We start from the raw sequence: 26,183 nt of genomic DNA on the forward strand, positions 1-26,183 counted from the left end.
GTGCGTGCCAGGCAACCACTTTACCTCTGCTCTACAACCCCAACCCTGCAGCTACTTTTGAACAAGGACGCTTCTTTGAGAGAATAGGGCCTTGGATACTGTCTTGGCGAGAGTTTCTATTGCTGTGATGAAAAACGCCATGACCAGCCAGGCATCATCGTGGACACTTGGGGAGAAGTGTTCCTCCACTGCTGTGCTGGCTCACACACCCGAGTCTGTGCCCATAGCTAAGCAATATCTGAATTCCAAGCTACATCCGAGCCCTGAAAGGAGTTTGAATCTGACCAGATGAAGCTCCAGTGTTTGGTTGCCATCTTCAGAAATTCTGGGTCAAATTCTGAGCTCCTCCCCTTCTGCCACCAGCTAGAGAGATTTGGAGAAAGTTCACAACTTTCCATTTCTGAAAAGATGAGGCGATAGCCCTAGCACGCATGCTTTTGTGGGTTTGAGTTTGAGTCTGTGTGCTTGAGATCCAAGTAAACTACAGCCCGGAGAATGCTAGAAAACACCAGACATTACCTCCTGCTTCTGCTTCCAGACAGTGTTTTCCTAAGTTGTTCAGGCTGGCCTTAAACTTGCTGGCCTCAGCTGGCCTCCATTAAGGGTTTTGCTCTTGCTTTAACTAGTGTAACTAGTATAATTGTTACATAAGATGTCCAGGAAAGGCCAAGAGTAGATAAGCCCTAAGGTTGCACATCAGGACAGGAGCAAGTTTAAAGAATTGTTGCAAGCCGGGCAGGTGGTGGATCGCTGTAAGTTAGAGGCCAGCCTGGCCTACAAAGAGAGTCCAGGTCAGCCAAGACTACACAGAGGAACCCTGTAGAAGAAGGAGGAGGAGGAAGAGGTGGAGGAGGAGGAAGAGGAGGAGGAGGACAAGAAGAAGAAGGAGAAGAAGGAGAAGGAGAAGAAGAAGAAGAAGGAGGAGAAGAAGAAGAAGAAGAAGAAGAAGAAGAAGAAGAAGAAGAAGAAGAAGAAGAAGAAGAAGAAGAAGAAGAAGAAGAAACGTTGTAAAAGGTCTAAGGATGCCTGCACCTGGAGCGGTGATTCCGAGTTTGAGAGCTCTTCTTGTTCTTCCAAAGAACCAGGGTTAGATCCTCAGACCCATATGGCAGTTCACAACGGTTTGTAACTCGAGGTCTGGAGATTTGACGTCTGGCCTCCACGTGTACCTAAATGCACTTGCAGAGAAAGCCTGGTGACCTGAGTTCCATCCCCCAACCCAAGTAAAAGTGAAAAGAGACAACCGACTGCACAAAGTTGTCTTCCGGCTTCCACACGCACACCGTAGCACGCACGCGCCCCGCCCCCCATCACACACACACACACACACACACACACACACACACACACACACACACACACACACACACAGGGTAATAAATAATAAGAACAACAACAACAACAAAGGAATTGGAGGAGAGCCAGACATGGTGGCGCACACCTGTGCCTGGGACAAGGAAGCAGAAAAATCATCCCGAGTTCAACACCAGTCTCAGGCACATAGTATATTCTAGCCTGAACTATATAAGACCCTGTCTCAAAAACAAAAAATAAATAAAAGAAAGGACTGTATCCGATAGGCGAGGGGACAAAAGTGCTCTCACGGAGTGTGAAATGCAACAGGCTAGGCACCAGGGGGCGCCGTCCGGGACCTAGGGTGTGTCCTTCGCCTCCTCGGGGGCGGCAGGTCTCGGGGGCTGTCTGGGGGTGACCAACCTCCCCACGCTCTTCACTGTCGCCGCCTGGTGTGAGCGCCCTCCTGGGTCCGCGCAAGAGAGGCGGGAACCGCGGCCGCCCGGACGGCGCGGTCGGTTCCGCGGAGACAGCTGTTCTCTCCGGCGTCCGTGGGGGGCAGCAGAGGGGACGGCGACAGGTGCGGGAGCCCCTCCCCGGGGCCGAAGTGGGAAGGCGGGCTCCGGGGTCTGTTCCCAGGCTGCACACCGCCCCCGCCCCCCAAGCAAATCCCCCCGAGAGGCTGGGCCGGCGCCGGGTCTGCAGGAGGAAGCGGCCGGAGACAGTGCGATTTCACGCGGCCTCCCGGGCTCGGGTTCCTGGGCTGGGTACATGAGTTAATGGGGTTTTGTGTCCCGGGGAAACTGAGGTGGCCCGAACGCCAGGCTAAAAAACAGCCTCCCACTCAAAAAACCCCCAGAAATATTCACACTCCGAAAGGGGGGAAAAATCCCACAAGTGATCCAACCGGCTAGGGGAGTTGAGTGATTTGGTTAATGGGCGAGGCCAACTTTCAAGGGGCCGGGCTTTTCGGAGCGCTCTCCCTACCCGCATTCACTACTTTTCCCCAGCCTGGGGACGTTTGGAATCTCGATCTTCTCTTAACTATCTCCGGTGGAAATTGCTAGAGTGAGACCCCTCCTTGATTGACCCTCTCGGCCAAGCCGCGGGCTGGCGGGACGCGCGCTCCGGGCGGGTGTCCCTGGCTACAACCACCAGGACTCCAGCCTCGCACGGGAGGGGGCGCGGTCGTGACTCACCCCTTCCCCCTTCGCTCCCTCCCTCCCTCCTTCCCTCCCTCCCTCCCAGACAGACACCCTCCCCTGCCTTCCCGCTTTGGACTCCGGCTCCGGCTCCGGTTGCAGTTTGCAACCTCCGCTGCCGCCGCTGCCATCTCTTCGCTGGCCGCTCAGGTGGCTGTCGCTTCGATGTCCTAACCCAGGGGCCCCCCCGGGCCAGACTCGGCTGGGCTCCCTTCACCCGCGGCTGGAATCATGAGGGCGATTGAGACTCTGCAGGTGCTGGGCTTCCTCCTCAGCCTGGCTCGGGGTTCCGAGATGGGCAACTCTCAGACAGGTAAGCCGCGCGGGAGCCCCAGCAGGCTGGAAGCTGGGAGTGCGACCGGAGCGCACGCAGACCCTGGGCAAGGGGCTCGGCTTCTGACGCGCCGAGCTGGGCGGGTGCGACCCTGGTCTGCTGAGACCACCACGGAGGGGACCGTGCGGCTCTGTTCTCGGAGTGGGCTGGGCGGGGACCGCATTCCTGGATGCCTACCTACCAACCCTTCTCTCCTGGGCTTCGCTGACCCTTTAATTGGTCTGTCCTGGTCAGGTTGATGCCCAACAAGTAGTTCACGCTTCTGAGCGCCTTGGAGGGCGGGCGGGCAGAGACCCTTCTGTAAAGGAGAGGGAGCCTTGGCTTGAAGGGTCTCAGTTTACCCCTCCGGTTCCCTGGCCCCCACCCCCACCCCCACCCCATCCCGGGTTTCAACTACCCCCAGTTTCGTTGTTTTGCCGGCAGGGCGGAGCTATGCAAGGGTTGGAAGTTGTTGTTTTCTAATGTTGGAAAAACAAGAATGGCACCTCCTCTTCCGTGAGTGGGGCTGCCCTGAGAAGGAGGGCTGAGATTAACCTGAGGGCCAAGTCCAGGTGACATCAGCGAGAGGCCACAGAGGCTGGCTGCCTGCTTTCCCACAAGATAAGCGGCCACCAACTTAACAACTTCTCTTCATTATCAAGACCCAAGTTAATTCAACTAACACGTTGGGCATCTATTATATACTATACTAGTCCAGGGTGTAGGCGCTAGTACACTGGAGCTGTGCGGGAAAGGACAATCAGGCCTCGTTCCCTCTCCGATCTGAGGTCACCTCTCCCACCTTCTGAACATTCTGTCCCTGAACTTGCTCCTAGACCCAACCTCTGCCCTTCCCCCTCCTCCCTCCACCCCCCCACCCCCGGTCAGCTTACTGCCTAGCTTCAGACAGATCGGCTTCTCCTCCAGGCTATGGCATCCCAGCCCGTTCCTACGGGTGTCTCTGGGACTGTGTACACCTGAGGGGTGCTGGAGTTGGTGTAATACAGTCCTGTTGATCTTGCACCTTCCACCAGACCCCAGATCTCAGCGCCCCTCCCCCCGGGGGGGGGCAGCGGGGATGCCACAACCAGGGCCCCTTCCCCACAGTGGGAGTGGGAGAAACCACCTGTGCTTCCCCACAGTTGCTGGGCCTAAATTTAGCCCCTGCGATCTTGAGATGTGAACACTCCCAGCTGGTGGAGGGGGTGGTCTGGAGACTGGAGTGGGAGGGGCCAGGGGAGTGACTGGATCCCAACTGACTGTACACACACACACACACACACACACACACACACACACACACACAACCAGGAACCCAAGAGTCCGGGCTCCCCATCCCCCCACCCCAAGAGGCAGAGAGCAGGCATGCTTGGGTCTCTACCCTTTATCTCCATCCTGAGCTTCTGGGCATCCGGCCCTGTCTCAAGCCCTTGTATAGCCCCTTTGTCCCATTGTGTGTCTGTGTGACTGGGGCAGTAGAAGGGAGGCTTCTGAGGGTCCACCCAACCCCAGTCAGTGCCCTCCACACAGGAAAGGCTCTGATGGAGCTCGTCTCTGAGCTCAGGGTCCCGCACAGGCAGTCCTGACTGCTTCCTTGCCATGTTCCCTCAGTTGCCTGGTTCCTCCTGGGTAGTTGTTTATACCTGTCCTGCCCAGGCCCTTTGCCCCTGTTTGTGCAATATGGACTTTAGCCTGGGGGTGGCAGGGAACTGAGACCTGGAAGGCCTTGCAAAGCACAAGACACAAAGTGTGCAAGCTACTGTGGGCAGGTGGGATGGACCGACTGCTTGTAATACTTCCCAATACGGATCCCAGGAGGACAAACCAATTATATTTCTGGGCCAGAGGAACTGTGTACAAGTTTGTGTGCCAGTCAGGAAGGTAATGCCCGCACGCATACACATCATTTACCTACGCACACATCCTAGCCCCTCCCTTTATGTGAGAAGGGTTAGCACCTTAACTTGGAAGAGAGGGGTGTCCTGCCAGGAAGGGGATGAGGTGGGGCTGTCCCAGAAATGACTAAGCTTCCTAGTCTTTCAGCCCAAGGACCCTGAAGCTCCCAGGCTGTTTATGTCTCCTTGCTGGGACTGGTCCATTCCTTCCATCCTGGAGAGTGATAAGGAAGTGGACCTAAAAGAAAGAGTCAGACCAGAGGTGCATCTAGCAGGAGAAGCTGGGACCTCTGACTTCCTCTCTCTTTGTTGCCTCCTGCCCCGCCTCAGGGAAGGGTGGTTGGAACAGGTGGTGGTGGTTTGTACCCCTCTAGCCCATGTGCTCTTTCACTGCATCAAAGGAAAGATGCTTAATTAGAGTTCCAGGGGCCAAGACTTTCTCCATTTTTGCAAAGGAGAATGAAAGCCCAGGGCTGAAGTGAGCTGGCCTCTTTCCTGGGCTCTCCCCTGGAGTGCCTTTTGGGGGAGCATTGCCACATTAGATTTTTTTTCTTTTGTTTTGTTTTGTTTTTCGAGACAGGGCTTCTCCATGTTAGCCTTTGTAGACCAGGCTGGCCTCGAACTCACAGCGATCTGCCTGCCTCTGCCTCCCAGAGTGCTAGGATTAAAGGTGTGCGCTACAACACCTGGCTTTTTTTTTTTAATTGGTTTTTTTGAGACAAGGTTTCTCTGTGTAGCCCTGGCTGTCCTGGACTCTCTGTGTAGACCAGGCTGGCCTGGAACTCACGGTGATCCGCCCCACCTCTGCCCCCCAGAGTGCTGGGATTATAGGCATGCGCCACCACGCCCCACCCCCCCAGAAGTCTTTTAAATGAATCCCTCTGGCAGTGACATTTGGAAGTAGACTTAGGAGTGGAAGGTCTGTTCTGTTTCTCTCCAGGCTTCGCTGTTTGGTGAAGAGAACTTCAGGGCTGCCCAGGGCTGCTGGGGGAGCTGGAGCCTGTTGGCTTCTTAGGGGAAGAGAGTGAGAAGGGAAACCAGAGTTTAGGAAGGGGGGAGGCTGGCAGCCCCTTATCGTCCAGCTTTAAAGACAAAGCTCCCATTGACCCCCCCCCCCCCACTACCAGGGCTTATCCCTCCAGTGAGGTCACTTGTCTGAGCCCAAAGCTCCAGGGTAAGGGGGGCGGGGGTTGCTGCTAAGGACGGGGTGTCTGGGACAGGGTGGGGCAGCCCCCTCCTCCTGGATAGAATCACTTCATTGTGGGCTGAACTGTGGCCCTAGGCACTGCCCCATCCCACCCTCTGTAGACACAATAGGGGCTGTGTGCTAGCCCCAAAGGGACGTTTATTTCAGGGCCCAGAGAGAGGCAGGATGGGGGGGCAGAGAAGTAAGTGCCTCAGTTGAGGAGGAGAGGGTAATCAAAGTTTGATCCCTGCCTAATGTCCTTTCTAGGGTGAAAGAAAGTAACCCCCCCCCATGTCTTCCTTCTGTATTAACCCCTTAGCACCCACGTTAGTACACAAAAGAGGCACAGTAGGGACTCTGGAGAGGAAAAGTACACATTTCACCTTTCTGTTTGGAATGCTGAGAGGAAGTGTGAGACGAGAGGGGGGGCCCCAGCCTTGGAGGCCTAGCGGGCAGGGCTTTCGCGGAGGGGACATCTAGCTCACCGATCTGTCTGTCTTACCTTCATTTTTACAGTGTGTCTTGGGACTCTGAATGGGCTGAGTGTAAGCGGTGACGCTGAGAATCAGTACCAGACGCTGTACAAACTCTACGACCGGTGTGAGGTGGTGATGGGCAACCTGGAGATTGTGCTCACGGGACACAGCGCTGACCTTTCCTTCCTGCGGGTGAATATATAAAACCTCAACTGCGGCTGCCTGGGGCCCTCTGGCCCTCCCCATAGGAAACGCTTTGCCCCTCTCAGGAACGCCCTCCGCTGCCTTCAGCGGTTCTTAAGACTCAGGGGACCTTAAGGCTCTGAGCCTGTGTACTTAGGGACCCAGTGGCTGTAATGGGAGGCGGGGTGGTCTGGTTCCATAACCAGGGGTCTGTAGAAGCTGGGCCACGAGACAGAGACAGAGCAGGTGGTGTTCCGTCAGGCAGAACTGTTCAGTAAGCCACCTGAGGACCCAGGGGACCTGGAGAGATGAGGAAGGAACTAAGCCTGAAGACTCCTGTTTGAGTGACTCCAAGAAGAAGTGGGTAGGCAGGGCGGATCCTTAGTCATGTCTGTGGCTTGTTCACAAAAGTGGCACAGTATTGTGACAGCATACCCCCATAAACTAGGGGGTTAGAGCTCGGTAGCTGGGACCTTGCAGAACATGCGTGTGAGAGTCCTGAGATTGGGGCGAGGTGGTTGGGGCAGAAAAGAAAATAAATCCCTGGAGGCTGGACACAGTGACAGGCCGAAGTGGGACAGTGCTTGACTGAGCCCAGCAGATCAAGACCAATGAATTCAGGACTGGAGTCAAGGGGGCCCCCGCGGTTGCCTAACATTTAAAAAGGTCCAGCACTCGGGAGGCAGAGGCAGGCGGAATCGCTGTGAGATTGAGGCCAGCCTGGTCTACAAAGTGAGTCCAAGACAGCCAAGGCTACACAGAGAAACTCTGTCTCACAAAACAAAACAAAACACCAAAAAACAAAAAATGTGATCATAGGTTGGGCGTTGGTGGTGCACGCCTTTCATCCCAGCACTTGGGGAGGCAGAAGCAGGGGGATCACTGTGAGTTCCAGGACAGCCTGGTCTACAAATCAAGTTCCAGGACAGCCAGGGCTGTTACAGGGAGAAACCCTTTCTCGAAAAACTAAAATAGACAGACGACAGACGAGTTAAGGATTCCTTCCTTGGTGCCTAACGGGAAGGAAAGGCCTGAGACCTTGACTACTACTGCCCATTTCACCGACACGATCTGCTCTGTCATAGTGGATCCGAGAAGTGACGGGCTATGTCCTAGTGGCCATGAATGAATTCTCTGTACTACCTCTGCCCAACCTCCGAGTGGTCCGGGGAACCCAGGTCTACGATGGGAAGTTTGCCGTGTTTGTCATGTTGAATTACAACACCAACTCCAGCCATGCGCTGCGCCAGCTCCGGTTCACTCAGCTCACCGGTTAGTTTCTCATGACCCCCTTCTGGTCTTGCCCCTGAGCCTCCCAGCCAACAGGCACCTCCTCAGCCATGACCCGAGACTGCTCACGCTAAGCTCATTCTACTGAAAGCGCTCCAACTCTTTAAGCAGTGCAGGCGCCCAGGAAGGAGCTGGGGGCGTCTGCTCCAGGAAGGAGGGATCTTATGTGATGGTTGGGCTAGCCTGGGAAACAGATCTATCCCTCCAACTAGGACTTACAACAGCCGCTTGATATCCCTCTTTCCCTGAAATCTTACCTTTGACACCCACCCTCCCAACCCCCCCCCCCCCAACTAGCTGGAGAGTGTAGGGTTAAACACAGCTTGGGCACTCTCTGTGCTCCGTGTCCCAGTTCCTTGGAAAACACTCAGGTAGGGCCTAGGGGATTGAATCTGTTTGTCCCGTCCTTCGTTCCCTGCCCCTCCCCCACTGGCTAAACCGGATCTAGACAGGTGTCTGCAGAGGCCGGAGTCTCTTCAGCCCGACTCCTCCTCTTGGAGGGCGGCTTTTCTTGGAGCCTGAATCTGATTGGACCAGAGGACCACGATCCGCCCCCCCCTTCCCCTCCTCTCTTCCCCCCCCCCTCCCCCGACCACACACCCCCAGGTCTGAGTGTCGTTTGGATTGGTAGGAAGGTATAGGAGAGGCGTTGTCTTGTAGTCTGCAGCCTGTCACTTCTCTTCCCACGGCAGAGATTCTCTCAGGGGGCGTTTACATTGAGAAGAATGACAAACTTTGCCACATGGATACGATTGACTGGAGGGACATCGTGAGGGTTGAAGATGCTGAGATCGTGGTGAAGAACAACGGTGGAAGCTGTAAGTGGCTTTGACCACGACAGCGCGCCCTGCGCCAGCTAACCAGAGTGACTGACTCCTTTCCCCATCCATACCTGAACCCACCTTCCCCAAACAGTCACCTCAGGCTATTGACCCAAGAGCCTGCTAGTCAGGAGGGACCGGGTCAGTCTCCCCGAGCCCAAGCCAGTGCATCAGGAAAAGAGGCAACAGTTGACCTGTCGTGGGTGCTAAGCAGGGAGGCCGGACCTTTGGACTAGCTCCCTATTGCTCTTGCCAGTGTAACATCTCCCAGGTGCCCCGAGCGAGCCTGTTGCTCCTGTCCACTCAGGCTCAGAACCTATTTATCTGGGAGGAACCAAGTTCCCCGGATGGCACCGGGGCTGAGGTTGGCGGCAGCCCCAGCTCCTCCCCTTTCAGCTGCCCACTGGGTAGTGTGGAGGAGTGGCTCCGCCCCTTGTTGACAGGTTCCCTTGAGCCCCGCCCTGCCCTGCCCGGGCTCTTGCTTCCTGGGATTGAGGTGCCTGTGTGCTGACATCATTCCCTGTGGACAAACAAGCCTTCTCTCAGCTCTGATGGTCCTGTGTTTGTCTTGCTCCCCAACCAGGTCCACCCTGTCACGAGGCCTGCAAGGGGCGATGCTGGGGCCCTGGACCAGAAGACTGCCAGATATGTGGGTTTGAGTTTTCTTCTAAGGAGTTAAGAAGGCTTGCGCCCTCCCATAGCATATTTGTTCGTCCTGACTGTGGTGCTTTCTCTCTTTTCATAGTGACCAAGACCGTCTGTGCCCCTCAGTGTAACTGTCACTGCTTTGGGCCCAACCCTAATCAGTGCTGTCATGATGAGTGTGCAGGGGGCTGCTCTGGACCCCAGGACACGGATTGCTTTGTATGTAAATGGTCCAGTCAGCTTGGGCTCTGAAATGGGGTTCCATGCTTTGGGGAGGTGGAGGGGTATAGAGAAAAATATACATTCTAGGGGCCTTTTACATTCCCAGGCCTGCCGCCACTTCAACGACAGTGGAGCTTGTGTGCCCCGGTGTCCCCAGCCTCTTGTGTACAACAAGCTAACGTTCCAGCTTGAACCCAACCCCCACACCAAGTATCAATATGGAGGAGTCTGTGTTGCCAGCTGTCCACGTGAGTGTCTGAAGGGAAGGGACAGTGATAGTGGACCCGAGGTTCTAGACAGAACTTTGGGTTAAGTTAGGTGTTGATGCTGTTGATGCCGGGCGGTGGTGGCACACGCCTTTAATCCCAGCACTCGGGAGGCAGAGGCAGGTGGATTGCTGTGAGTTCAAGGCCAACCTGGTCTACAAAGCAAGTCCAAGACAGTACAGGCTACACTGAGAAACCCTGTCTCGAAAAACCCAAAAAAAAAAAAGTTACGTGTTGATTAGGAGACCTCAATGTGATCATGTGACCTCACCTAGTGAGTGACACTACTGCCAGCACTGACTGCTTCCCCTAGACTTCTGACGTGGGCCTCTGGGAACAGTGACAGTGAAGAGGGCTGGAGGCGCTGCTTAGTTGGTGGAGCGCTTGCCTAGTGCGCACGAAGCCGTCAATAATACCACACAAACCGGGCAAAGTACTATGTGGTAGTCCCAGCACTCTGCGGTACAGACAGAAGGACCAGAGAGGCTCAAGGCCAGAGTTTGGCGCCAGGCGGAGAGACAGGGCTCAGCAGTTGAAGCCACTTGCTGCCCTTCCACAGGACTCAGTTTCTAGCACCCGTATCAAAGCACTCAGTTCCTAGCACCCGTATCAAAGGACTCAGTCCCTAGCACCCGTATCAAAGGACTCAGTTCCTAGCACCCATATCAAAGGACTCAGTCCCTAGCACCCGTATCAAAGGACTCAGTTCCTAGCACCCCTATCTAAGGACTCAGTTCCTAGCACCCGTATCAAAGCACTCAGTTCCTAGCACCCGTATCAGGCAGTCCATAGCAGCCTTCAGTTCTAGTTCTGGGGATTGGATACTCTGTTCTGGACTCCTTATGGCACCAGACACATGTACACATACATACATACACAACAGACACATGTACACATACATACATACACAACAGACACATGTACACTACATACATACAGCACTTAGGTGTTCATAAGAGATGGCTCGTTGGTTAAGAGCACTTGCTGTTCTTTCTTTCTTTCTTTCTTTCTTTCTTTTTTTTACACTTGCTGTTCTTTCAAGAGATGTGAGCACCCAGGGGAACTGGGACCTGATGACCCTGACCACCAAGGGCACCTGTGCGTACACGTGCACACACGCACACACACAGACACACATGCACATACACACACACACAAAAAAAAGTCTTAAAATATATATAATTAAAGGCCGGTTTGGTGGCGAACGCCTTTTTCCCCAGCACTTGGCAGGCAGAGGCAGGCGGATCTCTGTGAGTTCGAGGCCAGCCTGGTCTACAGAGCGAGTCCAGGACAGCCAGGGCTACACAGAGAAACCCTGTCTTGAAAAACCAAAAACCAACCAAACAAAAAGATATCTATAATTAAGCCAGGCTCAGTGGCCAGCACCTGTACTCCCAGTACTTGGGAGGCAGAGGTGGGCAGATCTCTGAGTTCAAGGTCAGTCTGGTTTACAGAGAGAGAGAGTTCCAGGACAGCCAGGGATACACAGAGAAACCCTGTCTCAAAAAACAAACAAACAATATATAAAAAGGCAAGGGGTGGGGGAGAATGAGGCCATCTTAAGAACAAAAAGACTGTCCAGTCTGTAGGACAGACCCAAGGAAGCCTAGATTGTAGGTGGGGCAGATCCAGTGCACGGTGGAGGAGCAGGGGAGCACAGGAGGGTCTCAGTGGTCCGCACTGTTACACCTCTCATGGCGATCTCCTCTTCCCTAGGTAACTTTGTGGTGGATCAGACATCTTGTGTTAGGGCCTGTCCTCCTGACAAGATGGAAGTAGATAAAAACGGAGTCAAGATGTGTGAGCCTTGTGGAGGGCTGTGTCCAAAAGGTGAGCAGGAAGTGGTGAGAGGCTCTGCCCAGCTTTTTCTCCCAGGTGACTCAGAACCCCCGTGCTGAGACTGTCCTGTGTTTTGCAGCCTGTGAGGGGACAGGCTCAGGAAGCCGCTTCCAGACTGTGGACTCGAGCAACATCGATGGGTTCGTGAACTGTACCAAGATCCTGGGCAACCTGGACTTCCTCATCACTGGCCTCAACGGGTTAGAGATTCTGCCTTCCCACCCTAAGTCCCCAGCCCCACCCGCCACACAGTGCATTTCAGTGGCTTAAATCCCTGCATGCAGGGGCTGGAGAGATGGCTCAGAGGTTAAGAGCACTGCCTGCTCTTCCGAAGGTCCTGAGTTCAATTCTCAGCAACCACATGATGGTTCACAAGCATCTACGATTAAAGCTGGTGCTCTCTTCTGGCCCGCAGGTGTAGCATGCAGGCAGAAAACTGTATACTAAATAAATAAATCTTAAAAAAAAAAAAATTGGGGCTGGAAAGATGGCTCAGCGGTTAAGAGCGCTGACTGCTCTTCCAGAGGTCATGAGTTCAATTCCCAGCAACCACATGGTGGCTCACAACCATCCACAATGAGATCTGGTGCCCTCTTCTGGCCTGCAGTACGTGCAGGCATAGTACTGTATACATAAATAAAAATTTTTTTTAAATTCCTGCATGCAGAAAATATAAGTCATGGCCTATAATCCCAGCCCTCGGGAGGCAGGGGCAGGTGGATGGCCAGCCTCGTCTACAAAGCGAGTCCGGGACAGCCAGGTTTACACAGAGAAACCCTGTCTTGGGGAGAGAAAAAACAACAACAGCCAAAAAAAAAAAAAAGTATAGAAATGAAGTCATGAAGTCTTAGGAGCGTAGCACTCCATCTGTACCTGGAGGACTTCGCTAAGCAACTCGGTATTACCATGAGGGGTGATGTGGTACAGGGACAGTGTGCCTCCGTACCTAACGTTTTCCAGAAGTTCTTCCTTAAATTTAAATAAAGGGAGCCAGGCCGGGGTTACTACCATACACCGAGCTTCCGTAGATTCCCAGCTGTCTGTACCTCCAACCCCAGCTCCCAGGGCATCAGGTGCCTCAGTGGGCACCTGCACTCACTCTTGTTTAAAGTAATAAAAGCTGCCTAGTTTTTCATCTACTTATTTTATGCATATGAGCATTTTGCCTGCATGAGTGTCTCTGCACCATGCATGTACCTGGCACCTACAGAAATCTGAGGAGGAGGATGAATCCCCTGGGACTGGAGTTACAGATGGTGTGGGCCTTCTGCGAGAGCAGCAAGGGTTATCTTCGGAGATGTCTCTCCAGTCCCTCTTGTATAGATATGTGTGTGTGTGTGTGTGTGTGTGTGTGTGTGTGTGTGTGTGTGTGTATGTGTACACACATCTGTGGGCATGCATGTACCACAGCAAGTATGAAACTCAAGCCAGTTTTTGGGAATCTGTTCTCTCCTTCTACAGTTTATAGTTGGACTTAAATTGTAAAAATGACATATTTTTCATATAGTCTTTACCCAGATTTTCCTAATTTTAGCATATTATACACATTTTTATTTTATTTATTTATTTTTGGTTTTTTTAGACAGAGTTTCTATGTGTGTAGCCTTGGCTGTCCTGGACTCACTTTGTAGACCAGGCTTACCTTGAACTCCCAGAGATCCACCTGCCTCTGTCTCCTGAGTGCTGGGATTGAAGGTGTGCACCACCACGCCTGACCAGTTCTGTTTTGTTTCAGTGAGAAAAGGTCAGCCTATGTAGCCCAGGCTGGCCTTGATCTTGCCACCCTGTCCAGCCTCTTGAGTGTTTAGTGTTGGAATCATAGGCCTGTGCTATCTTCTCCGCCCTCGTTTGTTTGTTTAATATGCATGTGTGTTTTGCCTGCATGGACGTCTGTGCACCATGTGCAAGCCTGGTGCCTGAGACCAGACTAGGGTGTCCGATTCTTTGGAGCTGGAGTTACAGACAGCTGTGACCTACCATAGGAGGCTGTCAGGTTTCCACGGCAAGCGACTTTTACTGGCTGTGTCAGCCATTTAGCATAAGATGATCCAGGCCTGTGTATTTCTCCAAGGAGTTCTGTCTCCTTTAGATGCAGACTGACTTACGAGCCAAGAGGCTGAGTTACAGTAAAGCTGTTTGCTTAGCACGTACAAGGCCCTGGGTTTGATCCCCGTCACTGCGGGAAATTTGACATTTAGGAACCACATTTTGAGGTATGGTGTGTTTATTATCACAGGGTCATCTCTCTACTTTGTTGACAAGTTTTTTTATTGTTCCCCTAGGGACCCTTGGCACAAGATCCCTGCACTGGACCCGGAGAAGCTCAATGTTTTCAGGACAGTGCGGGAGATCACAGGTGAGAAGAGCAGAGGCGTCCCTTGCTGGAAGGAGCAGATGACACCCCAGCATGCATTACAGTTAAACCCCTAAAGAAAAATTACCCTCAGGGCTGGAGAGATGACTTAGTGGTTAAGAGTTAAGTGTCTGTTCTTCCAGAGGTTCAGAGTTCAATTCCCAGCAACTACATGGTGGCTCACAATTGTTTAGAACCGTTTGGGTTTTGTTTGTTTGTTTGTTTTTTGGGGGGGAATGGGGGAGTTTGGTTTGGGTTTTGTTTTCGTTTTTGTTTTTTTCAGACGGAATTTCTTTATGTAGCCTTGGCTGTCCTGGACTCGCTTTGTAGACCAGGCTGGCCCCGAACTCACAGGGATCCTCCTGCCTCTGCCTCTCTGAGTGCTGGGATTAAAGGCGTGTGCTACCATGCCTGGCTACTGCCTAAAACTGTATGAGACCTGATTCCCTTTTCTGGTGTGCAGCTCTACCTGCAAATAAAGCACACATATACATAAAATAAATAGGTCTTAAGGGGGACGGGGTTGACACTCCAAAGCACAGTGAAGAGGTTGCAGGGAACCCGGCACAGAGAAGACTTGGTGCTCACCTCCCTCTCTGACCCCTCAGGGTACCTGAACATCCAGTCCTGGCCTCCGCACATGCACAACTTCAGTGTTTTCTCCAACCTCACAACCATCGGAGGCAGAAGCCTCTACAAGTGAGTGAGGGGCGTGGGGGTGGCCGACAGTGAGATGCACATCCTTTGTGAAATGCACTATATTTCCCAAGCGGCAGACCCCGGCAGTCAGCTGTCATGGTGGGGAAAAGGCAAGAGGGGGGGATAAAAGCGAGATGTGGTGCTAAAACTGGGGACCCGGAGGCTGGAGGGATCGCAGCAAGTTCAAGACCGGTTTGTGTTGGGTTCCAGACCTGCCTCAGAATAAGACAAATCTCCAAAAATAGACCTGCCAAAAGAGGGGATTCCTTCTCCATGAGTCTAACTTAGCTCGGACAAACTTATGGAGTGACAGTAAATCCGCTCTATGCTTACTTTTCCCATTGCCGTTTGCCTTCTAACGCGGACACCCTATTCCAGCCGGGGCTTCTCCTTGCTGATCATGAAGAACTTGAACGTGACATCTCTGGGCCTACGGTCCCTGAAGGAAATCAGTGCTGGCCGTGTCTACATAAGCTCCAACCAGCAGCTTTGCTACCACCACTCTCTGAACTGGACCAGGCTGCTGCGGGGGCCTTCCAGCGAGAGACTGGACATCAAGAACAACCGGCCTGAGACAGAGTGCAGTGAGAGAAAGGGCTTCCCGGGGGGGGGGGGGGGAGGCTGCGGGGGGGGGGGGTGAAAGGAGCAGGGACAGGTTGACCGTGAGAGTGAGAAGAATAAAGTTGAAGGATTGAAGGACAGAACCTGTGAGGAAGGGGCCGTGAGGGCAGAAGCAATACGGAAGAATTTAGAGGTCTTCCTGGGTGTCCTCAGGGTCTTGCTAACGCGTCTGTTCTTTTCCAGGGAAAGAGGGCAAAACGTGTGATCCCCTGTGCTCCTCTGGGGGGTGCTGGGGCCCAGGCCCCAGTCAGTGCTTGTCTTGTCGCAACTATAGGCGAGAAGGTGTCTGCGTGACTCACTGCAACTTGCTGAAAGGGTACGGGGCGGGGAAGGCCAAGAGGGTGGGGGTAAGGCCCAGGGATGGATGGAGTAGTTGGGGTGTTAACAGCCTTTAGACTGTGGTGCTTTCTCCCTTTCCCTCCTTCCCCTCCCCCTGTTCCCTGCCTCCCCCCTCCACACACCCCCTCACCCTCCCGCCTACTCACTCTGTAGCCCAGGTTGGCCTTAAATCCTTCTGCCTGAACCTTCCAAATGCCAGGATTACAGCTCTGAGCCACCTTGCCTGGCTTGTTTGCGTGTTTCACGTACATGTGCCCATGTGTGTGTGTGTTTGAGAGAGGAAGAGGCGACAGACAGGGTCTCACAGTCCTGACCTGGAACACTGTGTCGGCCACACAGGACTCTCAGAGATCTGCCTGCTTCTGCCTCCTGAGTGCTGATATGGAAAGTGTGTGCTGCCACACCTGGCTCCCCTCTCTTGCTTTCTTGTTTGCTTGCTTGCTTGCTTGCTTGCTTGCTTTTATTTTTAAGACAGCATCTCACTCTATAACCCAGGCAGATTTTGAACCCACGGAGGCATTTCTGGCTTAGCCTCCCAAATGCTGGGATTACAGATGCGAGCCACCACAGCTGGCTTTGTAGACATCTTTTCCGCTTGTGTCTTGGTAGGGGTGTGAAGGTCAGAACTTGAAGGTGACTCCCCCTCCCTCCTTTTGTCCCCAACTGCAGGGAACCTCGTGAGTTTGTTCATGAGGCTGAATGTTTCTCCTGCCACCCAGAATGCCTAACCATGGAGGGCACCAGCACGTGCAATGGCTCGGTGCGTAGCAGCCCTGGGAGCTGTAAGGGAGGCAACGGGGAACGTCAAACGAATGATAGGGCCAAAATTCCCAGGTCAGCCCAGGGAAGTCACACATTCCTGGAGTTCATACACGGAGGCTCCCCGGAGGACTGGAATTAACCCCGAGGTCTCCCTCTCAAAGGCCCTCTTCCCCCTACTCAGGGTTCCGATGCCTGCGCTCAGTGTGCCCATTTTCGCGACGGGCCCCACTGTGTGAACAGCTGCCCCCACGGAATCCTAGGCGCCAAAGGACCAATCTACAAGTACCCCGATGCTCAGAACGAATGTCGGCCCTGCCATGAGAACTGCACCCAGGGGTCAGTGATGGGGTGAAGGAAAGGAGGGGCTCGGGGTGTAGGGACACAGAACTAGGCTGAGGGGGGCAGCAAGAAGAAAGGGCTGGCTATTGAACTCTCACTTCCAGCTATAGAGTAAAGGGCTGGGGGACACCCAGGCCTGAGGACCCCACAGATGCGGAAAGCTGGGGTGGTGTTAGCTCCGGAGTTTCCTGTAGGAGAGGCTTACCAGTGAGCCCCACATGGAGGAGGAAACTATCAGGAAGGGTGGGAGTGGAGCCCCCTCTGTTTGGGGGATTCTGGATGAGGCGCCACAGGAGGTTTGTTCGGATACGAGCTTTTATATATGGAGGCTCTTGGACTTGAGTCTCTATTGTCTTAATTTTTTTTTCTTTCCTTTTCTTTTTCTTTCTTTTCTTTTTTTTCTTTTTTTTTTTTTTTTTTTGGTTTTTTTGGAGACAGGGTTTCTCTGTGTAGCCTTGGCTGTCCTGGACTCACTTTGTAGACCAGGCTGGCCTCAAACTCACAGAGATCCACTTGCCTCTGCCTCCTGAGTGCTGGGATTAAAGGCGTGCGCCACCACGCCCAACCAATTATATTTTTATAACTATGTTTATTGTGTATATGGGAGATTGTGTGTTGTGTATCCTGCACATGGCATGTGCACGTGTGCTCCGGGATGTGTATGGAGATCACATCACAACTTGGGGAAGTTAATTCCTCTCCTTCCCTTCCATGGTTCCCAGGGATCAAACTCAGGCCCCAAGGCTTGGCAGCCAGTCGTGTGCACCTGCTAAGCTATCTTGTTGGCCCAGGCCACTGTTGTCTACTTTCTGTCTAAGAAGGTCATTTTCTTTTCTAGGTGTAAGGGACCAGAAGTGCAAGACTGTTTAGGCCAAACAGAGGTGTTAATGAGGTAAGATCAGCTTGGAGATTGTGGAATCCTTGACTATTTGGGAGAAAGGCCAGGGGAAGAGTGATGCTATTAATCCTGCCTTCTAAACATTTGGTGTGTATGGTTGTTTTGCCGGCACGTGTGTCTCGGTGGCACCTGCTTGCCTGGTCCCCTTGGAGGCTGGAAGAGGGCAGGAGGTATCTTGGAACTGGAGTCATGAGTACTTGTCACCCATCATGCAGGTGCTGGGTCCTCCACAAGGGCAGCAGTGCTCCTGAAACCCTGAGCTTCTCTCCAGTGCCCCACTCTGCCCTTCTCTAGTTTTATTGTTTAGCCAGGGGGTAATGGTATAGGCCTTTGAACCCAGCATTCAGGAGGCAGAGGCAGGTGGATCTCTGAGTTAGAGGCCAGCCTCATCTACAGAGTGAGTCCCAGGACAGCCAGGGCTACAGAAACCTATATATATATATGTATGTATGTATGTATATATAGATATATATATCTTTAGTTTTTGTGGCAAGGTTTCACTATATAAGCTCTAGCTGACATGAAACTTGCTGTGTGGACCAGGCTGGCTTATAACTCGGAGAGATCCACCTGCCTCTCTGTCCTAAATACTGGGATTAAAGGCGTGTACCACTATCCCTACCTTTTAAAAAACTATTCATTTTTACTTTCTATGTATGAGTAACGCCTGAATGAATGTATGCATGTGCACCGCGTGTGCCCGAAGCTGATGGCAGAGGGTGCTGTATTCCCCTGGATCTGGAGTTACTGATGGTTGTGAGCCACCAGATGGGTTCGGGGAACCAAACCTGGGTCCTCTGTAGGAGCTCTTAACTGCTGAGCCATCTCTCTAGCTCCTCCCCTCTTTTAAATAATATATATATATATTTAAAGATTTATTGATTTATTATTATGTATACAGTGTGCTGGCTGCACATACATCTGCAGGCCAGAAGAGGGCACCAGATCACGTTATAGATGGTTGTGAGCCACCATATGGTTGCTCGGAATTGAACTCAGGACCTCTGGAGAAGGAAATTTAATACAGTTATATAGTTTATTTTGGTCATGCTAATCACCATCATCTCCTTCCAGATGGCCCTAATGCCCTCACCCTGTCCCCTTCCTGATTGTTTGTTTGTTTGTTTGTTTGTTTGTTTTGTTTTTTGTTTTTCGAGACAGAGTCTCTCTGTATAACCTTGGCTGTCCTGGACTCACTTTGTAGACCAGGCTGGCCTCGAACTCACAGCGATCCGCCCGCCTCTGCCTCCCGAGTGCTGGGATTAAAGGCGTGCGCCACCACGCCCGGCCCCCTTCCTGATTGTTAATAACCCCAGGTCTGTTTAGTGTCACCCATTAGGCACATCAGTGTTAGACCTGTCCACTAGGGTCATCCTTCCCTTTTATACAGTCCACCACCACCGGACTGGCCAACCGTGGCTTCTGCTTACGCTAGCTTGATAGAGGGAGCCCCATGTTTACGTTGAGCCCCTCAGTGCTCATGGACGGTATCCTGTGTGAATGCCGACTCAGATGCGTACTGTACAGCCGACATTTGTGGAGCCACAGTAAACTCAGGATGCTGGCCTCTTCTCTGTGTCCCCTAGCAAACCCCACCTAGTGACCGCTGTGACGGCAGGACTGGCCGTGGGTCTCCTGATTCTGGGAGGGTCTTTCCTCTACTGGCGAGGGCGCAGGATTCAGAACAAAAGGGCCATGAGGCGCTACTTGGAACGGGGTGAGGTGAGTACTCAGCCTAACTGTGAGAGGCGCCCTTTACAACCCGCTGGGTGGGGGTGACGGAGTGGGGGGTGGGGCAGGGGGAAGTGACAGGATGAACCGGAACTCCTTGTCCCCGCCTGGAGATGTGGTCCCTTTCTTTGAGAGTTTGGTGGAGAGCTGTGGATACAGATCAGCATTCGCGAGGACCCAGGCTCAATGCTAGCAACACACATGTACACAGGCACACATATGTACACGCCAGTCCAGGAAGTGGGAATTCGTGTTCTCATCTTGCTTTTGCCATCTGCCATGACACTGAGGAAATTGCCTGTGCCTCAGTTTGTGTATCGTAGATACACCTAACACTCATCCTCCAGGACGGTGGATGCAGGGGTATGCGGAAGGGCTTTGAAGGCTTAGCCAGGCATTTTGCTTTTTTGTTTTGTTTTGTCATTTTTTGTTTTTTCAAGACAGGTTTTCCCTGTGTAGTCTTGTCTGTCCTGGACTCACTTTGTAGACTAGGCTGGCCTCAAACTCACAGCGATCCACCTGCCTCTGCCTCCCGAGTGCTGGGATTAAAGGCGTGTGCCACCACGTCCAGTTTAGCCAGGCATTTTGTTATGTGGCACTAATTCTGGTACCCGGGCCGAGGCAAGAAGACTGCCCTGCGTGCTAGACAAGTCATCTTAGTGATAAGAGAGGGGAATAGAAAACAAGAACCAAGCAGGCGTGGTGGCGCACGCCTTTAATCCCAGCACTCAGGAGGCAGAGGCAGGCGGATCACTGTGAGTTCGAGGCCAGCCTGGTCTACAAAGCGAGTCCAGGACAGCCAAGGCTAACACAGAGAAACCCTGTCTGGAAAAACAAATAAAACAAAAAACCAAGGGGGGGGGGAAAGAAAGAAAACAAAAACCAACTTTGTGTGAAAGGACTTCAAGGTGGGGGTACCACATCTCCCCTCCCCCCTCCAGCTACTCACAGGGAATCAACCCTCTGGGTCCCTTCTCAGCAGCACAGCTTCGTAAGTCCTACTGTTCCTGAAGGGTCTGCCGTTCCTCAGGGAAATCACGAAGCTTTCTAGGACTAGACCGCTTCTCTTCCCGCCTCAGCTCTGGGCTCCGCTGCCCCGGGCATCCCCCTGGGGGAGTAGGTGGGACTAGACACCGTGGAGTGGGCTTTTCTGAGCACTGCCGCCTTTCTGTCCACTCCTCAGAGCATTGAGCCTCTGGACCCCAGTGAAAAGGCAAACAAAGTCTTGGCCAGAATCTTTAAAGAGACAGAGCTGAGGAAGCTTAAAGCGCTTGGTTCTGGTGTGTTTGGAACTGTACACAAGGTGAGGAGTGACTCCCGGGAAGTCCAGAGAAGTGGGGAAAGATGGAGGGAGGACGAGAGGGGAATTTTGGCAAAAGATTGACTGAAAAAGGTGATTTTTTTTTTCTTTCTTCCTTAAATCTCAATTCCACCCCAAACTCTGCAGGGGATTTGGATTCCTGAGGGTGAATCTATTAAGATCCCAGTCTGCATCAAAGTCATCGAGGACAAGAGCGGGCGGCAAAGCTTTCAAGCCGTGACTGATGTAAGTGAAGGAGGGCGGCTCTGTGTGCCGCCGGGAGAGAGGCAGTGCGCATCTGGGAGTGGAGGCGCGTGATCTTGTGTTGCCGGACAGTGCGTCCGATGCACGTTATGCATGTTGCGAGTGAGCGTTGAGGGACCTTTGGATTGGGTGAGCCTGTTCACTTCCTGGCTAACATCTCTTATGTTTCCCAGCACATGCTGGCCATTGGCAGCCTGGACCACGCCCATATTGTCCGGCTCCTGGGACTATGCCCTGGGTCATCTCTGCAGCTTGTCACTCAGTACTTGCCTCTGGGCTCCCTCCTGGATCACGTGAGGCAACACCGTGGGACACTGGGACCACAGCTGCTGCTCAACTGGGGGGTACAGATTGCCAAGGTGAGAGGAGTCTGGAGGCCGGCGACTGCAGCGATGACCGGGGACGGGCAGGTTGGAGGCAGGAAGGTGAAGGGTCTGAGGTGCTGAGTGCTGGCTGCCCCAACCCTGGTACCATCTTCCCCGCTAGGGTATGTACTACCTTGAGGAGCACGGCATGGTGCACAGGGACCTCGCGCTGCGGAACGTGCTGCTCAAGTCGCCCAGTCAGGTCCAGGTGGCAGATTTTGGAGTGGCTGACCTGTTGCCGCCCGATGACAAGCAGTTACTACACAGTGAGATCAAGGTAAAGTGACACGGGTGTGGGTACAGCAGAGTCAGGGGGTGCTCTTTCTGAGATAGGCTGATGAGTCCTGGTAAATTCAAGGAGAGGGAGCTGAGAGTGGTAGAAAAATTTAAGTTCAGGGAAAAGAGGATGAAAGAGAACTTGGGTGTTTTGTTTTTATGTGCATTGGTGTGAGGGTGTCAGATCCCTTGGAACTGGAATTACAGACAGTTGTGGGCTGCCATGTGGGTGCTGGGAATTGAACCCAGGTCCTTTGGAAGAACAGTTAGTGCTCTTAACCACTGAGCCATCTCTCCAGCCCCTTGAGGATTTAAAATTTAAAAAAGAAAGAAAGAAGGAAAGAAAGAAAGAAGAAAAAACCCTAATTGGTAGTACCCTTATCTTTACTCTTCAGACTCCAATTAAGTGGATGGCCCTTGAGAGTATCCACTTTGGGAAATACACACATCAGAGTGATGTCTGGGGTTATGGTAAGCATGCCTGGGTGCCCCCCTCCCACCTCCCCAACCCCCCCCCCCCATCCCACACCCGATGTCCTCCTTCCCTTCTCGCCAGTGTCGATCTTTCTTTTTTTTTTTTTTAAGATTTATTTATTTATTTATTATGTATACAGATCTCGTTATAGATGGTTGTGAGCCAACATGTGGTTGCTGGGAATTGAACTCATGACCTTTGGAAGAGCAATCAGTACTCTTAACCTCTGAGTCATCTCTCCAGCCCCCAGTGTCGATTTTTCATACTTATTAGTCAGCGTCTTCCTGTATCAGGTGTAACAGTTTGGGAGCTGATGACCTTCGGAGCAGAGCCCTACGCAGGGCTGCGACTGGCTGAAATACCAGACCTGCTGGAGAAAGGAGAGCGGTTAGCACAGCCCCAGATCTGCACCATTGATGTCTACATGGTCATGGTCAAGTGTGAGTTGTCTGCTGACCCCAGCCTTTTTCTGGCTGACTTCCCTCCTTTCTCCTCGGTGGCCCTGCTCTGTCTTCTGCCTCACGCTCCTACCTCTCGCCCCCCAGGCTGGATGATTGATGAGAACATTCGCCCAACCTTTAAAGAACTAGCCAATGAGTTTACCAGGATGGCCCGTGACCCTCCACGCTACCTGGTCATAAAGGTGAGTCCCGGCTAGAGGAAGCCCAAGTCGCTTGGAGAAAAGCCTAGACTGGAACCAGAAGCTACATGATCGTTTGTGTGCTCCCACAGAGAGAGAGCGGCCCGGGGCTCGCTCCCGCGGCGGAGCCCTCTTCTCTGACCAACAAAGAACTGGAGGAAGCGGAAGTGGAGCCGGACCTGGACCTGGACCTGGACTTGGAGGCAGAGGAGGACAGCCTGGCCACCACGCTGGGTTCTGTCGTCAGCTTACCCGAGGGGACGCTTACCCGCCCACGTGGGGTAAGACGCCTTCTGCCCGCCGCCCTCTTAGCGGGCGCACCCAGAACGGCCACTCAGGCGCCTGCCTTCATTTTAACACTTCCCTTTCCTTTCTCATCCTAGAGCCAGAGTCTTTTAAATCCCTCATCTGGGTACATGCCCATGAACCAGAGTAATCTCGGGGAGGCCAGTCTGGTAAGGTCTGCCAGCCGGAAGCTGGGGTGGCAGAGGGGCTTATGACCTTGAAAGGTGGATGGAGATATTGAGGAAGGGGCTTCAAATCTTGTTTAATCAGCATCCTGTAATAGAGAAGGTCCGGACAACTGCACCGCCTTCTAAATCTGTATATATATTTATTTATTTATTCTATATATTTATATACTCCGTATAATCCTTGTATTGTTCCCTGTGGATTTTCCGCTGCAGGATTCTGCAGTTTTGGGGGGCCACGAACAGTTCCCCCGTCCCATCTCTCTGCACCCGATTCCACGGGGACGCCTGGCGTCAGAGTCGTCTGAGGGTCACGTGACAGGCTCTGAGGCTGAACTCCAAGAGAGAGTATCCGTGTGTAGGAGCCGGAGCCGAAGCCGCAGCCCTCGGCCTCGAGGAGACAGTGCCTACCATTCGCAGCGACACAGCCTGCTTACTCCTGTCACCCCACTCTCCCCACCAGGCTTAGCGGAAGAGGATGGCAACGGCTATGTCATGCCAGATACACACCTCAGAGGTGCCTGCCCGGCTCTTCCAGCTTTTTTTCCTCCAAGCTCCCCTCCCCTCCCCTCCCCCCTTGCTTATCTCTATGAAATTCTATACATACTTACAGTTTTTTCTCGACTTGTAGGTACGTCCTCCTCCCGGGAAGGCACCCTTTCTTCGGTAGGTCTCAGCTCTGTGCTGGGTACCGAAGATGAGGACGAGGAGTATGAATACATGAACCGGAAGAGAAGGAACAGCCCGCCTCTGCCCCCTAGGCCTGGGTCCCTTGAGGAGCTGGGCTACGAGTACATGGATGTGGGCTCGGACCTTAGTGCTTCTCTGGGCAGCACGCAGAGTTGCCCGCTCCATCCCGTGGCCATCATGCCCTCTGCTGGCACAACTCCAGACGAGGACTATGAATACATGAACCGCAGGCGAGGAGGTGTGGGTGGCCCCGGAGGGGACTATGCGGCCATGGGGGCCTGCCCGGCAGCTGAACAAGGCTATGAAGAGATGCGAGCTTTCCTGGGGCCTGGACACCATGCCCCCCACGTTCGTTATGCCCGACTCAAAACTCTGCGGAGTTTGGAAGCCACTGACTCTGCCTTTGACAATCCTGATTACTGGCACAGCAGGCTTTTCCCCAAGGCTAATGCCCACAGGACCTAACCTCTGCTCCTTGAACCTCCCAGGGAGCATCTGATGGCAGCTGGTGCCTCTTGAGGGTACCCCTTCCTCACCCCCCTCCCTCGGGTCCCACCCCCATTTCTCCAGTCCTAGACGATGCCAGCCAACCTTTGGAGACTTGTAAACATAGCCTCACAAGACATTTGTGGTATGTAGCCGGCTGTGCACTTTCTTCTCTTCCCCAACCCCAGGGAAAAGAGAAGGCTTTTGTCTGCTTCCCCAGTCCTCAGCTTCCTCAGGGACACTCCCTGGAGACATGAAGGATTCCTCTCCAGATCCGTTCTCTCAGGATCTTACTTGGGATTAGGCTCTCGAGCTGTGCCTTTCTTCCCATCGGACTGCCCTAAGGAAGAGAGGAAACGGGCCTGCAAGAGGAAAGTTAAGAATTTGGCTTGTGAGGCTTTTAATCCCAGGGAAAGACCGAGCTATGAATTGAACATTTCCTATGAGCCAGATGTCATCGTGCTAAACTCTGCCTACACTGCCTCAATTACAATCTCTCCAGTTCTGTGAGATAGAGCTGACCCCATTTTGTACAGGAGTGCGGAGCCAATGGGTCCCTGAACAGTGAACAGTAGTCCTGTAGTCCTTTTTAAAAAATGTTTTAGTTGGTGTACAAAATTGAATTCTATAACTTAGTAACTTTTCCTTCTTAACTAAGAACTTATTCATGATGGCCATGTTTTTTCTTTTGTTGTTGTTGTTTTGTTTTTTAGTTTGAAGTGCCACAGCAAAAGCAGTACTGGTTTTTCTATTTTTATAATTTAATGGGTTTGCTATAGGTATTATCATATGCCGCCCCCCCCATATGAGGTCAAGAATTTCCTCCATCTTTTCTCAAACAAAAAACACTTCTCTTTGACATATCTGAATTGCCAGCATTACTACTCTTGCATTTGGGGCCCATTTTTAGGTAAAATAAGAGTTCTTGAACATAAGTACTAAGGTATCACTGTCAGTCTAATAAGCAGGTGGGTAATTAAGTGATTGAAGGGCAAACAGGTAACTCAGTATGGCTGCTCTAGGCAAAGAGATGGTTCCTTTACCAGGTGGGACAGAAAAGGCTGGGTCATAACCTCATCACGCTATTCAGAATGGTGTGCAATGTAAATGTTAGGGATTATTTATTTCAGGAACTTGTCACTCAACATTTTCAGACTGCAGTTGATCACAAGGTACTAAAACTGTGGACAGCAAAAACCTCAGACAGTGAGGCACCGAGCCTTGAAGAAATTAAGCGGCAGGTCCAGGATTCAAAATCTTCCCGATGTCAATGCCTGTGCTTTTACTCTTAAGGTGTGGAACTATGTCGCTCAGGATAGCCTTGAACTCAACTCACAACAATCCTGTCTTAGCCTCCCAAAGGCTGTGGCTACAAGCATGAGCTACCAGACTCTTGTTTTATTTCTTGTTTATGCACTGAATCAAGCAAATGCCGGAAGCCACTTCTTCCTCCAGCACCCAAGCCTCTCGTCTCGGGGAGGAGTGGCGGCAACACAGAAGGACAAAGAACCGGGCAGTTCTGTGTAAGCTGCACCCATGTATGTTGTAGATGTACACTCCTAACAAGCCAATTCGCAAAAATTCTTAGCCACCAACGAGAAACTTCTGGTGGGATAGAAAGACCATCCATCTTCAGACCTCAATCTTCTTGGATTGGGAAGCCAGGGGAAAATGTCTTCTTGTACCATTAAAGTTGTTTTTATATGTGTCTGAATAAAAATGCCAAAGATTCTTTTTTTTAATTCTTGTCATGTGAAAAGTGTATGAGACCATCCCTTTTCTTTGCTTCTTAGCAATGGGTTTTCTTTGGTTCTGACATTTTTACTGTTGCAAGTATCGTTCGT

The 26,183-nt window shown here is 52.4% G+C and overlaps 1 protein-coding gene across 2 annotated transcripts; it reads left to right on the top strand.

The window, feature by feature from the left end:
- Positions 1-1,694: 1,694 nt before the first annotated feature.
- Positions 1,695-26,081, top strand: ERBB3 (erb-b2 receptor tyrosine kinase 3). Of its 2 annotated transcripts, XM_084758470.1 has the most exons (29): positions 1,695-1,873; positions 2,542-2,808; positions 6,406-6,557; positions 7,634-7,820; positions 8,531-8,656; positions 9,243-9,308; positions 9,405-9,523; positions 9,633-9,774; positions 11,509-11,622; positions 11,711-11,831; positions 13,914-13,987; positions 14,593-14,683; positions 15,062-15,267; positions 15,488-15,620; positions 16,313-16,403; positions 16,587-16,741; positions 17,583-17,636; positions 19,229-19,364; positions 20,557-20,676; positions 20,821-20,919; positions 21,111-21,296; positions 21,424-21,579; positions 21,974-22,049; positions 22,347-22,493; positions 22,599-22,696; positions 22,786-22,974; positions 23,077-23,148; positions 23,380-23,680; positions 23,795-26,081. In XM_084758470.1, the coding sequence occupies exons 2-29, from the start codon at positions 2,727-2,729 to the stop codon at positions 24,316-24,318; spliced, it is 4,017 nt and encodes a 1,338-aa protein (XP_084614596.1). In that variant the 5' UTR covers positions 1,695-1,873; positions 2,542-2,726; the 3' UTR covers positions 24,319-26,081. The 2 variants fall into 2 exon arrangements, with proteins under 2 accessions (XP_084614596.1, XP_084614595.1); XM_084758469.1 differs by lacking the exon at positions 1,695-1,873 and having other exon boundaries at positions 2,064-2,808.
- Positions 26,082-26,183: the final 102 nt, after the last annotated feature.

Source organism: Acomys minous (assembly GCF_964271855.1).
Source record: "Acomys minous genome assembly, chromosome: 15".
Lineage (NCBI taxonomy): Eukaryota > Metazoa > Chordata > Mammalia > Rodentia > Muridae > Acomys > Acomys minous.

Bases quoted from the DNA above. Each gene is read 5' to 3' on its own strand.
- ERBB3 (XM_084758470.1), top strand. From the start codon at position 2,727: ATGAGGGCGATTGAGACTCTGCAGGTGCTGGGCTTCCTCCTCAGCCTG. The intron at 16,742-17,582 runs GTCAGTGATGGG...TTTCTTTTCTAG, and splicing joins CATGAGAACTGCACCCAGGG to GTGTAAGGGACCAGAAGTGC. The intron at 22,697-22,785 runs GTGAGTCCCGGC...GTGCTCCCACAG, and splicing joins CACGCTACCTGGTCATAAAG to AGAGAGAGCGGCCCGGGGCT.